This window comes from Hypanus sabinus, chromosome 21 (assembly GCF_030144855.1).
Source record: "Hypanus sabinus isolate sHypSab1 chromosome 21, sHypSab1.hap1, whole genome shotgun sequence".
NCBI lineage: Eukaryota > Metazoa > Chordata > Chondrichthyes > Myliobatiformes > Dasyatidae > Hypanus > Hypanus sabinus.
In genome coordinates, this window is record NC_082726.1 from 66099004 (window position 1) to 66114951 (window position 15948).

The 15948-nt window shown below is 42.3% G+C and overlaps 1 protein-coding gene across 1 annotated transcript in view; it reads left to right on the plus strand.

Moving 5' to 3' along the window:
- Positions 1 to 15948, plus strand: part of wdfy4 (WDFY family member 4) — a 306893-nt gene that overhangs the window by 277068 nt on the left and 13877 nt on the right. The window contains exons 56-58 of the mRNA XM_059946114.1: positions 226 to 384; positions 2231 to 2410; positions 14815 to 14997. Coding sequence (XP_059802097.1) covers positions 226 to 384; positions 2231 to 2410; positions 14815 to 14997 — 522 coding nt within the window. The remainder of the gene's footprint in view (positions 1 to 225; positions 385 to 2230; positions 2411 to 14814; positions 14998 to 15948) is intronic.

Sequence of the window (15948 nt, forward strand, 5' to 3'; positions counted from 1 at the left end):
CTCCCCTCTACACTCATTTCTGGAGCAGGGTCATAACTTGAAACATCTTCCACCCCATGCATCCACAGATGCTGCCTGACCTGCTGAGTTCCTCCAGCAGACTCTTTTTGCCAATCTGTTAATCTCGCAATCTGCTTTAGACATTTTGAAGCGCAAGTGGAATGAGAGATTCAGCACATATTGAACCAGGCCACAGTACTGAACGTGCTCTCCTTGCTAACACAGAGCCTGATGGTGTTTGAATGCCTGTCGAACTGGGGACAGTGCCTGTGTGCTGTGTGCCCAACGCCCACCATGGTTCTTACCGGCGGGACGAGCAGCGTGATCTGCGTATGGAAAATATTGAGCAGCAAAGAAAAATCGAAAAACATGGTGTTGAAAGAGGTGAATTGATTTTTTTTGCTCATTGAAATCACTGAAAGCCCATGAACATCAACACCCCAGTATTCATGGACTCCAGTCTGAAAGCGACATATTCATTCATACCCCATCCATTAACCAATCAGCCCACAACATCATATGCTCTGATTTGGTTCAACAGTTTCTTTTGTGGTACGTTATCACAGGTGTTTTGAAAATCCCGATGAAGGGCCTCAGCCTGAAACATAGACTCTTTATTCCTCTCCATAGATGCCAGCTAATCCGCTGACTTTCTCCTTCATTTTGTGTGTGCAACTAAAATTCCAGTGGTTTTGTTAGGCATGCTTTAAATTTCAGAAATTCATGGTGGCTTTGTCCAAACCTATTATTATTTTCTAAGTGCCTTTTTAACTAATACTTTAATACCAAATTCTAACATTTTCCTAACTCTGATAGAATGCTGACTGGTCAATAATTTCCTATTTTGTCTCTCCCTCCTTTCTTTAGTAATATGGCTATGTTTGCTCCATTCAGAATCAGAATTAGTTTTATTGTCACTAACCTACTGTATGTCGTGAAATTTGTTGTTTTATGGCAGTAATTCCAATTAGTATCAGCTATTCTTGATTCTGACTTCTGCATGGACCCTCAACCCATACAGCTACTGTTTCCCATGCTCACCTCCCTGGTGACAAACTGGAACTCAAGATGTTTCTCGCTGCTGTGTGGAATTGAATAACTCCTTGTGTAGTGCCAGACTCCTGGCTGATTTATTATCCCTCTCAACCACATTCTCCTGCCTTCTCCCCATAAGCTTGGTTCCCTTACTAATCAAGAACCTATCAACCTCCAAATATACCCAATGACTTTGCCTCCACGGCCATCCCTGGCAATAAATTCCACATATTCATCACTGTCTGGCTAAAGAAATTCCTCCTTATCTCTGTTCTGGTGGAGCAGATTTGAGGGGATGAATGGCCTAATTCTGCTCCTGTGTCTTATGGTCTTTAAATCAGATCTTTGCTGGATCAGTCCTATTCTTCTCTAGCATTTCCTTTCATTCTCGTACTGAAGGATGGCTTTGAGAGAGGGTCATAAAATGTAATATATGTGATAGTTTTCTGGGTTGATTGAAAATATTTAATTTTAGTGAAAATATCCTTATACATACACTCAGTGGCAAATTTATTAGGTACACCTTTACACCTGCTCATTAAAGCAAATATCTAATCAGCCAATCATGTGGCCACAACTCAATGTATAAAAGCATGCAGATAGATTCAGGAGGTTCAGCTGGTATTCAGGCCAAATATCAGAATGGGGAAGAAATGTGATCTAAGTGATTTTGATTGTTGGTGCCAGATGTGGTGGGTTGAATATTTCAGAAACTGCTGATCTCCTGGGAGTTTTATGCACAGCAGTCTCTGGAGTTTACAGAGAGTGGTGAGAAAAATAAAGATCACCCAGAGAGTAGCAGTTCTGTGGGTGAAAGTGGTCTGTTATTGACAGAGGTCAGAGGAGAATAGCCAGACTGGTTCAAACAGACAGGAAGGTGATAATAACTTAAATAACCACACATTACAACAGTGGTGTGCAGAAGAGAATCTCTGAATCCTAGAGGTAGATAGGCTGTTGCAGTAGGAGGCCACACATGCCACTCATGCCACTGAATGTGTTATTGTCAAAGAATTGGAGAGCAATATGGTACTGAAACTGGTGCTTCAGTCCATCAAAGTTTTGCCAATTACGTAGTTTGCACCTTTCCAGGCTTTGTCCATTCAAGTACTTTCTAGAAAGTAATAATCACTTTAAAAATTACTTAAAGGTACAACATCATGAACTCACAACTGTGATTTATTCTTTATCCGAGGTTCTTCATGGACACACAGAAGCTGTCACTAGCCTGGCAGTATGTTTACCTTATAATGTGATTGTGAGTGGATCACGCGATAGGACCTGCATCATCTGGGACCTTAACACCCTGACCTATCTCAGTCAGCTCCAACAGCATGAAGCAGCAGTTTCCACAGTCTCCATCAACAGCGTAACTGTAAGCCCCTTCTCACATCTCTCTACTCAATCAGAGTGAGACTCATGGTTTGTATCAATGACTTATGTTGTGAACTTTATTGTTTTGTGGCAGCAGGACAGTGCAAAATGTTTATTTATTATCTAGAGATACAGCACGAAACAGGCCCTTCCAGCACACCGAGCTTCACTGCCCAGCAACTCACCTAATTTACTGTAACCTAATCACAGGACTATTTACCCAATTAATCTGCTAACCGGTATACCTTTAGAATGTAGTAGGAAACTGGAGCACCCAGAGGAAATCTACAATGTCACGAGGAGAACGTAAAATCTTCTTACAGACAGAGCCAGAATTTGACTCCAAACTTGGGAACACCTTGAGCTGTAGTAACATCATGCTAACTGCTACACAATTGTGGCACCCGTAGTATACTGTAAATTACAATATTAAAATATTAATAATATATATAATAAATTAAATAAGAAGTGAAAAAAGAGAGTGAAAATAGTGACATAATGCCCATGGATAATTGTATCTAGAAACATACAACAATCAGAATTTTTTTAACATAATCAGTTTAACCTACACTATTAAAGCTTGCTTGTGTAAGATAAAATACTGAAGTTTTACTCTGTAGTCAGCTGTGCCTATTCATGCCAGAACAGCTAGGAAGAGTGGTTCGATCACAGTAAGGATTTGCTTGAGTGCAGATTCCTGTGATGTGTCTCACCAGACTCAGAGGTCGGGGTTGAATGTTTGTTAATGAGGACTGTTGAAGAGGATGTCAGTGATGGTCAAGTAGTACACAACGTCCCTGTGTGACGGTTGCCAGACTTAATGATATACCTACTTAGAAACAAGAAAGTCTGATGTGCATACATGGCCCATTTCTATGAATGGCAGAACTAGTTTCTTCTTTCCCTCTATTTTGAGTTATTGTTCTTCACAATCAGTTTTCTGTGTTTTTAAAGCCATCACTCCAGTATTGAGTACTGAGTGATTTTGTGCTTTTTCCAACTTATGGGCAAAATCAACTTCTGGGCATCTGGAGACAGCTTGTAAGTGTTGCCATGCATCTGGCACCAATGTACCATGCCCATCGCTTACGAATCCTAACCTGTAAGTCTTTGGAATGTGGGAGGAAACTGGAGCACTTGGAGGAAACCCATGCAGATAGAGGGAAAACATTCAAGCTCCTTACAGTCAATGGGGAGAATTGAACCTCGATTGCCGGCACTGGACACAATCCATTACACTGGTGTGCCGTGTCACGTTGACTTTTACACTATCGCGCCACTCTCCCCGCACATTACTTGTACAGCACATTTTTAAAGGTGGTCTACTCGCAATATCAGAGAAACTATCTTGGGGTACCATAGAGTTTACAGCTGTTACTGCTTGGGGCATTGGAGTTTGAAGTTCAATGTCAGCAACCACTGTAATAAAGTTAGTACATCATTTTCATATGTGCATCTGTTTCCTTCAAGTGCTCGGGTTCCCTCCCACAGATAAAGTAGGTCAGTACGTTAATCGGTTTGCTGATTTCCTCCAGCATTTTGTGTGTGTTGATTGTTGAAAGCAAACTACTGGCGCCAATAGTTATACTGTTTATTTTTAAACTTGTGTCACATATGCATCTCATTATTTGTTAATTTATTAGTGGTTGTATTACTTCATGTTGTGTGTACTGTGTCATGCATCTTGGTCCAGAAGAACATTGTTTTGTTTGGTGGTAAACAATTGTACTGTTGAATAACAATAAACTTGAACTTGAAGGTGATACATCAGTATATGGAGATATCGGAATGCAGAATGTAGTACATTGTCTATTGAGAGTATTCATCCGTTTAGAAGTTTTCATGTTTTGTTGTTTTACAACATTGAATCACAATGGATTTAATTTGGCTTTCTTAACACTGATAAACAGAAAAAGACCCTTTTGTGTTAAAGTGAAAACAGATCTCTATAAAGTGATCAAATTAATTACAAATATAAAACACAAAATAATTGATTTAATAAGGATTCACTCTTTTCAAGTCAGTATTTAGTAGGTGCTCCTTAGGCAGCAATTACAGCTTTGAGTCTGTGTTGATAGGTCTCTATCAGCTTTGTACATTTGGACACTGAAATTTTTCCCTGTTCTTCTTTACAAAACTGTTCCGATTGCATGGGGATCGTGAGCGAACAGCCCTTTTCAAATCCAGCCGTGACTTCTCAATTGGATTGAGGTCTAGATTCTGACTTGGCCACTCCAGGACATCAACTTTGTTATTTTTAAGCCATTCCTGTGTAACTTTGGCTTCATGTTTGAGTCATCGTCTTGCTGGAAAATAAATCTTCTCCCAGACTGCAGTTCTCTGGCAGACTGCATCAAATTTTCCTGTAAGATTTCCCTGTACTTTGCTGCATTCATTTTACCCTCTACCTTCACAAGCCTTCCAGAGCCTGCTGCAGTGAAGCATCCCCACAGCGTGATGCAGCCACCACCATGCTTTATGGTAGGGATGATGTGTTTTTGATGATGTGCAGCATTTGCCTTACGCCAAACATGGTGTTTAGTCGGATGGCCAAAAATTTCCATTTTTGTTTCATCAGACCATAGAACCTTCTTCCAGCCGACTTCAGACTCTCCCACATGCCATCTGGCAAAATCCTGCCAAGATTTCATGTGCGTTTTTTCAACAGTAGATTTCTTTTTGCCACTCTCCCATAAAACTGCAACTGGTGAAACACCTGGGCAACGGTTATTGTTTGCGCAGTCTCTCCCATCTCAGCCTCTGAAGCTTCTAACTCCTCCAGAGTTGTCTTAAGTCTTTTGGTGGCTTCTCTCACATGTCCCCTTCTTGCACGGTCACTCAGTTTTTGAGGATGGCCTGCTCTGGGCAGATTTACAGCTGTGCCATATTCTTTCCATTTCTTGATGACTGACTTAACTGTACTCCAAGGGATATTCAGTGATTTGGAACATTTTCTTGTATCCATCTCCTGACTTGTGCATTTCAAAAACCTTTTCACAGAGTTGCTTGGAGTCTTCTTTTGTCTTGATGGTATAGTTTTTTCCAGGATACAGACTCACCAGCAGTTAGACCTTCCGGATACAGGTGTATTTTTACTACAATCAATTGAAACACCTTGACTGCACCCAGGTCTCCAAAAACAGATCTCCATTTAAATATGTGACTTTTATAACCATTGGCTGCACCACTGATGATTTGGTGTGCCATATTAAAAGGGAAAGAATAGTTATACAATTACTTATTTTGTGTTTTATATTTGTAATTAATTTAGATCACTTTGTAGAGATCTATTTTGACACGAAAAAGTCTCTTTCTGCTGATCAGTGTCAAAAAAGCCAAATTAAAGCCATGGGGCGTGGTTGAATACTTTTTATCGGCACTGTATATGAGAAAGCATATTGCAGGTAAACACATGAAGTGTGAGGGCTACAATGATTAATGGAGAGTTCAGGAGTTCATTTTTTATCATGTACATAAGAGCATAAGAGATAGGAGCAGGAGTAGGCCAATCGGCCCCTCAAGCCTGCTCTGCCATTCAACAAGATCATGGCTGATCCAATCTTAACTCTAGTTTTCACCGAATCCCACAAGGCAACAGTGCCAAACAACAGGGCACCATGCCGCCCATTTTATTTTATTATTCATCCCGCCCAAACCCATGTGATCACCCCGGGAAAAAAAAATGATTTGCCAATTGAGGAGAAAAAATCTGGAAAATTCCTCTCTGACCCATCCAGGCTATCAAAGACTGGTCCAGGAGATCACATGGCTGATCTAAACCTCGCCTCATGTCCACTTACCTCCCCTAATGCCATTTTTATCCAGGAAAATCTCTATCTCTGTTTTGAATTTATTGAGTGTAGTAGCTTCCACAGCTCTCTGGGGCAGTAAATTCCTCAGCCCCACAACCCTCTGAGTGAAGAAATTTCTCCTCATCTCAGTCCTGGAACGGCATTCCCTTATTTTAAGATTATGCCCCTAGTCCTAGTTTCACCCATCATTGGGAACATTCTCCCCGCATCCACCCGATCAAGCCCCTTCACAATCTTATATGTTTCAATAAGATCGCCTCTCATTCTTCGGAACTCCAATGAGTAGAGTCCCAATCTACTCAACCTCTCATCATACATCAACCCACCCATCCCCGGAATTAACCTAGTGAACCTTCTCTGCACTGCCTCGAGAGCCAGTATGTCCTTTCTTAAATATGGACACCAGAACTGCATGCAGTACTCCAGGTGTGGTCTCACCAATACCTGGTACAACTGCAGTAAGACCTCCCTGTTCTTATACTCCATCCCCCTAGCAATAAAAGCCAGCATTCCATTGGCCTTCTTGACCACCTGCTGCACTTGCATACTAACTTTTTGTGCTTCCTGCACCAGGACCCCCAGATCCGTTTGCACAGAAGCACTTTCCAGTTTCTCCCCATTTAGATAATAACTTGCTCTATTATTTTTCCTGCTAAAGTGCAAGACCTCACACTTGTCAGTATTATATTTCATCTGCCAAATGTCTGCCCAATCACTCAGCCTATCTATGTCCCCCTGCAGGGTTTCAATGTCCTCCGCACTCATTACACTCCCTCACATCTTTGCGTCATCAGCAAACTTCGATACTTCGCACTTAGTCCCTTTCTCCAAATCATTAAAATAGATTGTAAAGAGTTGGGGTCCCAACACCGACCCCTGTGGAACGCCACTAGTCACCAACTGCCAGTTTGAGAATAAACCATTTATCCCAACTCTCTGTTTTCTGTTAGAAAGCCAATCCTCCACCCATGCCAGAATATTATCCCCAATCCCATGATTTTTTACTTTAAGTAATAATCTTTGGTGTGGCACCTTGTCAAATGCCTTTTGGAAGTCCAAATACACCACATCCTCTGGTTCCCCTTTATCTACCCTATATGTTATGTCCTCCAAGAACTCCAACAAATTTGTCAAATATGACTTCCCTTTTGTAAAGCCATGCTGACTTTGTCCTATTAAGCTATGTTTATCCAAATGCCCTGTTACTGTTTCCTTAATTATTGATTCCAACATTTTGCCAACCACAGATGTTAGGCTAACAGGCCTATAATTCCTAGCCTTCTGTCTATTGCCCTTTTTAAATAAAGGAGTTACATTAGCATTTTTCCAATCTGCCGGGACCATTGCCGAGTCCAGCGAGTTTTGAAAAATTATCACTAATGCATCCACAATCCCGACCGCCACTTCCCTTAAGACTCTAGGATGCAAGCCATCCGGTCCAGGGGATTTATCCACCTTCAGTCCCATTAATTTATCAAGTACCATTTCCTTGGTGATTTGAATCGTAGTTAGCTTCTCTCCCCCTAGAGCCCCCTGTTTATCCAGCGTTGGGATATTTTGAGTATCCTCTACTTTAAGAACTGATACAAAATATTTGTTCAGCGTTTCCGCCATCTCCATGTCCCCTACCATTAATTTCCCGGTCTCATCTTCTAGGGGACCAACATTTACTTTAGCCATCCTTTTTCTTTTTATGTAACTATAAAAACTCTTACTATCTGCTTTTATGTTTTTCGCCAATTTACTTTCATAATCTATCTTCCCCTTCTTAATCAATCTTTTTGTTATTTGCTGCTGATCTTTAAAAGCTTCTTGATCTTCAATCTTCCCACTAGATTTAGCTACCTTATATAAATTTCTTTTTAGTCATATACTTTGCTTTATTTCTTTACTTAGCCACGGATAACTATTTTTTCTTTTACACTCTTTTTTCTTCAGTGGAATATATTTTACTTGATAGTTGTAAAATAACTCCTTAAATATACACCACTGATCAAGTACCGATCTACCCTTTAATCTATTTTCCCAATCCATCTTAAGCAATTCCACTCTCATACCATCATAGTCTACTTTATTTAAGCTCAGTATGCTTGTTTGAGATCCAACCCTCTCATCCTCTAATTGAATATGGAATTCGACCATGTTATGGTCACTCATTCCAAGGGGATCCTTTACTAGGACATTTTTTATTAGTCCTGTCTCATTACACAGGACCAGATCTAAGACTGCTTGCCCCCTTGTTGGCTCAGTAACGTATTGTTCAAGGAACCCATCCCGAATACACTCAATAAACTCTTCTTCAAGGCTGCCGTGTCTGACTTGATTAGTCCAGTCAATATGAAAGTTAAAATCCCCCATAATTATAGCTGTTTCCTTATTACAAGCCCCAACTATTTCCTGATTTATGCTCCGACCAACTGAGTTACAGCTGTTTGGAGGCCTGTAGACTACTCCCACCACTGCTTTTTTCCCTTTACTATTTCTTATTTCTACCCAAATTGTTTCGTTATCCTGATCCTTTGAGCCAATATCATTTCGCTTTATTGCAGTGATTTCTTGCTTTATTAACATAGCCACCCCACCTCCTTTTCCTTCTTGCCTGTCTCTCCTAATTGTCGAATACCCTCGTATGTTTAATTCCCAGTCCTGGTCACCCTGCAGCCATGTTTCCGTAATTGCCACAATATCATAACCATACGTAATTATTTGTACCGTCAACTCATCAATTTTATTCCTAATACTACGTGCATTCAAATAAAGGACTTTCAAATATGTTTGACACTTATTTCCTACCTTTTCCTTTTGTACAACTTTACGCTTATCTCCGTACATTCTTTCCCCTCCTGACACACTCTGTCTTTTTATTCCTCCACTTTTACCTACATCCATTACCTTCTCCATTGTCTTTTAAATAATTTGCTCTCTAGAATCCTCCCCCCCACTAGTTAGTTTAAAGACCTCTCTGCAGCCCTAGTTATATGATTCGCCAGGACACTAACCCCAGCCCGGTTCAGGTGAAGCCCGGCCCTCCGGAACAGTTCTCTCCTGTCCCAGTACTGGTGCCAGTGTCCCAAGAAGCAAAACCCACTTCTCCCACACCAGTCTTTGAGCCACGCATTTAACTCCCTGATTTTATTTAACCTAGCCAAATTTGCTCGTGGCTCAGGTAATAATCCAGAGATTATTGCCCTTGAGGTTCTGTTTTTTAATTTGACCCCTAGCTGCTCATATTCCTGTAACAGAACCTTCTTCCTTGTCCTATCTATGTCATTAGTACCGACGTGTACTAAGACAACTGGATCCTCGCCCTCCCACTGCAAGTTTCTCTCCAGCCCAGAAGAGATGTCCTTAACCCTGGCACCAGGCAGGCAACATAGCCTTCGGTTCTCTCGCTCTCGGTTGCAGAGAACCCTATCTATCCCCCTGACGATACTGTCCCCTATTACTACAACATTTCTATTGACTCCCCCCTCTGGAATGGCCCCCCACTCCATGGTGCTATGGGCAGGTTGCTCATCCTGCCCACAGTCCCCGCTCCTGCCCTCACAGGGAGTTAAAGCCTCAAATCTGTTGGACAAGAGCAAGGCCTGCATCTCCTCCAGCCCTACCTCCTGGATTCCCCTACTTTCCTCACTCATAGCCACACCATCCTGTGCTTGACTGCAATCTACATTAGTTAATCTATTAGGTGTGGCTATATCCTGGTACACAGAGTCCAGGTAACTCTCCCCCTCCTTGATGTGTCGCAGTGTCTGAAGCTCGGACTGCAGCTCATCAATATGAAGCTGGAGTTTCCCGAGCAACAAACACTTGCTGCAAATGTAGTCGCCGTGTCCCTCAATGGGGTCTACCGGTTCCCACATCTCGCAGCAGTAACACATCACCTGCTCCATGCTATATAGTTAATTTAATGTACTAGTATTAGTTATGCAAGAACACTTTGCCCCAATACAGCTAACTATCACACTATTTAACAATACTTTTAAAGTTATAAGTGTAAAAGGAAGCAGGACTACTTACCAAGCAACTAGCTGTGAGAGCTCTGCAGCTCTGGTCTTCCTCGCCTCACCCGGTTCATTCAAGGAAATGTAAGAGATTCATTCAAGGCAATAGAAAAATAAAGGTGTTCTCAGGCCTTTATATCTTCGATACAATAGGAGAGGGGTAGAGAGAGAATGACTGGGGTGGGAAAGGCCTTGATTATGTTTGCTGCAGGGAGACTGGTTTATCCGATGGGCTGAGCTGTGTTTACAAGCCTCTCTGAACATGGAACATTACACCACAGTACTGACTCTTTGGCCCATGATGTTGGCCCTTTACTCTACTCTGAGATAAATCTAACCCTTCCCTCCCACACAGCCCTTCATTTTCTATCATCCATTTAAGGGTCTCTTAAGTGTCCCTAATATATCTGCCTCAACCACCAACCTCGACAATGCATTCCAAGCACTCAGCATTCTGTGTAAAAAAAAGATAAATAAATAAATATATACCTTTGATAACTCTCCAGTACGTTCCTTAAAATTATGCCCCCTCATATTAGCCATTTGTGCCATGGGAAAATGTCTCTGGCTGTTCACTCAGTCTGTGGCTCTTATCATCTTGTTCACTTCTATCGTCACCTTTCATCCTCCTTCACTCCAAAGAGAAAAATCCTACCTCGTTCAACCTCTTGGCATAAGACATGCTCTCCAATCCTGGTAAATCTCCTTTGCAGCTTCTTGTGATCTTGGTTGATCCAGCTGTAGGAAGAAGGGCTTTAGATTGTTGGACCATTTTTGGGGAAGTGGGATCTGTATAAGCCAGACCTGTTGCATCTAAATTGGAATGGGCCCAATATTCTCATTGAAAGAATTGCTGGTACCTTAGAGGACGCTTTAAACAACTTTAGCACGGGAATCCTAAGAGTTTCAGATGACGCTGGTGTGAAATATTGTGCAGGGCATCTAAGAGAGAGGCAGCTACAGGAGTTTCCTTATGGAACAAGCTGACTTCTTGACTGAGTAGTGACATGGTGTGAACAGCACCAGGAATTGATCATTGATAATCCTGCAGGGTCTATGATGAGGACGCCAACAGCAGAGTGAGGCAAACTGGGAATTTGGTGGGCAGAATGTTGAGGTTAGAACATTGAACATTGAACAGTACAGCACAGGAAGAGGCCCTTCCCCCACCATGTTGTGTGGAATCAATTAAATTGCCTAACTGATTTAATCTCTTCTGCCTGCACAGTGTCCACATCCTTCCATTTTCCTTGCATTCATAGAAACATAGAAAACCTGCAGCACAATACAGGCCATTCGGCCCAGAAAGCTGTGCCGAACATGTCCTTACTTGAGAAATGACCTAGAGTTACCCATAACCCTCTATTTTTCTGAGTTCCATATACCTGTCCAGGTGTCTCTTAAAAGACCCTATCGTATCCGCCTCCACTACCATCGCCAGCAGCCCATTCCATGCACTCACCACTCTCTGTGTAAAACAAAACTTACCCTGATATCTCCTCTGTACCTACTTCCAAGCACCCTAAAACTGTGCCCTCTCATGATAGCCATTCATGTGCCTATCTAAACATCTCTTAAAATGTATCTGCCTCTACCATTGCCCCAGCCAGTGCATTCCAGGCACCCACCATCCTGTGTTTAAAAAAAAGACAAGTTGCCCCTCACACCTCCTTTGAAATTACCCCCCTCTCACCCTCTAGTATTAGACCTTTCAATCCTGTCTGTCTACTCTATCTATGCCTCTTGTAACCTTATAAACTTCTATCAGATTTTGCCTCAGCCTCCTCCACTGCACAGAAAACAACCCAAGTTTGTTCAGCATCTCATAGCACATGCCTACTAATCTAGGCAGCATCCTGGTAAACCCCTTCTGCCCTCTCTCCAAAGCCTTGACATCCTTCCTATAATGCGGTGACCAGAACTGTATGCAATACAGGCCCAAGTAGAGTTTAATGAAGCTGCAACATAACTTTTGAACTCAGTGCCTTAGCTAATAAAGGCAAGCATGTTGTATGCCTTCTTAACCACCTTATCGACCTGTGTAGCCACTTTCTGGGAGCTGTGAACTTGGACCCCAAGATCCCTCTGCTCATCATCGTGGTTAAGAGTTTTGTGCTAACTGGGGACTGAAACTGCAGTGATATCTGACAACACATGAGGAAGTATGCAGATGGGAAAGAGCTCTGGTTGCTGGAATGATGTATGTTATTACATACCTTAATATTATTACAAATACATTTATGATAGCATTAAACTGCTCATAGATGTTTTTTCCTCTTCTGCTGGGAGAGGTGAGCTGATGTCTTGTTCTTGTGATGTTTTATTGCCAGCAGCCATTTATGGCTGGCTAATATCCAAATTATACTGCAATAAAAATTATAATGGTGATGAGAGAATAATCTTTTGCAATTTAAAAATATTTAGAGCTGGATAAAGTTTTATTATCTTTTTGTAGCATCAAGAGTTGGGAGTGGCTTTGCTTTTCATGTTTTTCTAGGAGTTGAGAGGGTAACGGCACCTTCAAGTTCAAGTTTATTGTCATTCGACCATTTACATGTGTACACCAAACGACATAATATTCCTCTGGACCAAGGTGCACAACACAGAGCATACAGCTCACACACAGCACAAAGTAATGATACCACAGCTAACTTGTGAGGCTCTGTCAGTCAGGTTCAGTCATGCATGTTGAGTCCTAACTGTCTAGATACACAAGCTGGGGCAATACGATAAGGAGAACAAGCTGTTGTCCATGTCGCAGGCTCCCCCTCCCCACACAGCTGATGAAACCAGAGGAACAGCAGAGACCGCCACAGTTTGGTACCAGCAACATCACAGGAGTTGCCAGTTAGCGTTGAACTCAACGTAGGACTGCCTTAGGGACTCCTGCTCTGGATGTTTCCCTTGAAGCTTTCCCCATGACTGGGTATAGCCACAAGGCAGTGGAGGCTTGAGATCAGAATTTTCCTTCTCCTAGATGAGCTGCCAACCACAGCTGACAAGCCCCTTCTGCCTGAAGTGACTGGTTTTAAGGCAGCAGTATCCTGCCCTTGCATCTTCTCCTGTCAGTTGAAATGGTGCAGTACCTGAGCCACACATGAAGGCCAGGAGCTGGATTTGGTTGTCAGAGACTATTTGAGGCACAGGTCATTGAGAGAATTTACTAGGTAGTGGGAGGTTATCCCCATTACACCCTCAGCTATCACAACATTAAGGACCCCAAACAAATAATTGAACAAAACATAAAGTGTAATTACGATAGAAGTTAAAAAGTAAACAGTATAATGATACCGGTGTTTCATAAGTGATGAGAGCAGGGTGGTGGCAGTGAGTTCAGTGGTCACGTGGCCTGGGCAAAGAAGATGTTTCCCATCCTGACAGTCTTTGTCCTAATGCTGCTGTACCTTCTGCTGTCACCAGGTTCAGATATGGCCCAAGTGTGGAGTGAGAGACACTGAAACAGATTTTAACACCAACAGTGTTAAAGGGAAAATAAAACAATAAACACTAGATCAAATAGAGCCATTAACTAAAACTCGCAAATGGAAAACGAAGCCTACACTGCGGCTGAAAAGAACACTAAACGAATACCGCTAGTCTTCAGAGTCAGGTGACTCGACAGTCCAATTTCTCAGGCAAGGCCGAAAGCAAACAGGCAGCAAAGTGTTGCTGTGCTCTGTCCAAGTCTCAACAAACACCAAGATGACAAGTATGGAGTTAAATATTATCACGTTTAAATAATAATTAGCTGACGTGTGCATATTCACAAGCACAATTGCCATATCTACTGTGCTGTCGAATCCGTGGTTGTGACGCCTGCCTGATGGTAGAGGGTTCAATGAGATTGATGGATGGATGGGAGGTATCATTGACAATACTAAGGGCCCTGAGTACACAGCGACCCTGACAAATATCTTGGATAGGTGGAAGAGTGACCCTCTCAGCAGAGAGGATTCATAGTATCCCAAGAGTATTGGTGGGCTATCATCAGCAAATTGACTGTTTAAATGGTTAATTCAAGTTTAAAAAGAAATCATACGATGTGAATGAAACATAGGTTAAATGAATAGCCAGAGACTTTTTCACCATTGTCTAGGTAAAAACCCCCCTCTGGGATTCCCCCTATTCTTTAATCCAATCACCTTAACATTATGCCTATCCAGGTGTTTTTTGTCTATAATATATCTGGCTCTACCACTACACCTGACAGGGCGTTCCACGCACCCACCACTCTCTGTATCCCTCTGACATTCTCTCTTTATTTTCCACCAATCACCTTGAGAATTTGCCCCCTGGTATGAGGCATTTCTGCCCTGGGGAAAAGTCTCTGGCTGTCCACTCGATCTCTGCCTCTTATAACTTCAGACTGTTTGAGAAATCTCTGCCAGAGAAAGCCAGCCTGCGTTCCCTAAGCATATTTGCATTGCCTCTGTCTCCTTACCTCTATCTACATTACTTTCACAACTCTTCTGCATTTTGGTATGTCCACAACCCATCTCCCCTGAGGTAAAACAGTTTCCTTTGAATTCTTTTTGGATCCAATATGGCACCTTGTGCCACCTCACTGCTCACTGCTTTATTGTTAATAGGGGGACATTGCTACCTGTGCAGGGACACACCTGTACCTGTGGACCCTCAATGGCCAACCACTCGCAAGCATCAACACATCCGCGGAGCCAGCGAAGCAGATTTTGTGCTGTTGTTTCACAGAGGTTCAGGAATGGGATCCTCGCAATGTCATTATAACGGGACACGCAGATGGCACGGTGCAAGTAAGTGTCGACAATGCAGCAATGATGGATAAAACTGCCAGAGGTTGTGGTCAGATCCAAACATTGGTTCCTTCTGCACTGTCCTATTGAAATTAATGCTTCCCTTCCATGACCACTCCCCCTGCATTCAAAAGGACCTGATCCCTCTTGCCTTGAGTTGAAGGGGCTCTGGCAAGTTTTGACTGGTTACAGTACAGCAAGTCAAAGAATCTCACCCGATTCTACATTAGAGAGTGTACACCAGGTTGATTATTCACAGATTCATGGAGTCACAGAGTAATTCACCACAGAAGCAGATCCTTCAGCTCAACTCAGTCACTCTTGCCCACTCCCATCTCCCTTCTTGGCTCATATCTTTGGGGTTTTTCATGTTCAATGTTTTGTCAAGTCAACCATTGCACTATAAAGGTGGTGACAACTGTTTGCACATTCAGTTAGACCTCAATCCTCTTTTCTAAAGCAGAATTAGTCACATTGAATAGACACCATGACCTGTGTGCATTTAACAGTCCCCACCTCAACCCACATTTTGGCTAAGCATTGTAAACCATTCCACTCTCTGACCCCTGTACAGCCCACTACAGCGATCCACACTGCAATTTCCCTTCATCTTTTCAAAACTTAGTGAGAATAATCATCATGTCGTGTTTTTGCCCCCTGGAGCCCTTGACAAATGGATAATGTTATGTTTTTCTTACCATTCCTTAATCAACAATATTTGCAATTGTTTCAGCTTACCACTGCACATAGCACGACCTGGAGCATAACTTTTATTAGAGTTCCTTCCAATTGCTTTATTCCAATTTGTATAGCACTTTAAATATTTCAAAATGTCTATGGTTTAGGGAGGTAAACAGCCAACATGGATAGCTGGTGTATCCCTCTGTTTTGGTCTCTTACATTGGTGAACTTCCCCTTCAGACCAACTCCACTTGGAATTTTGTCACCTGA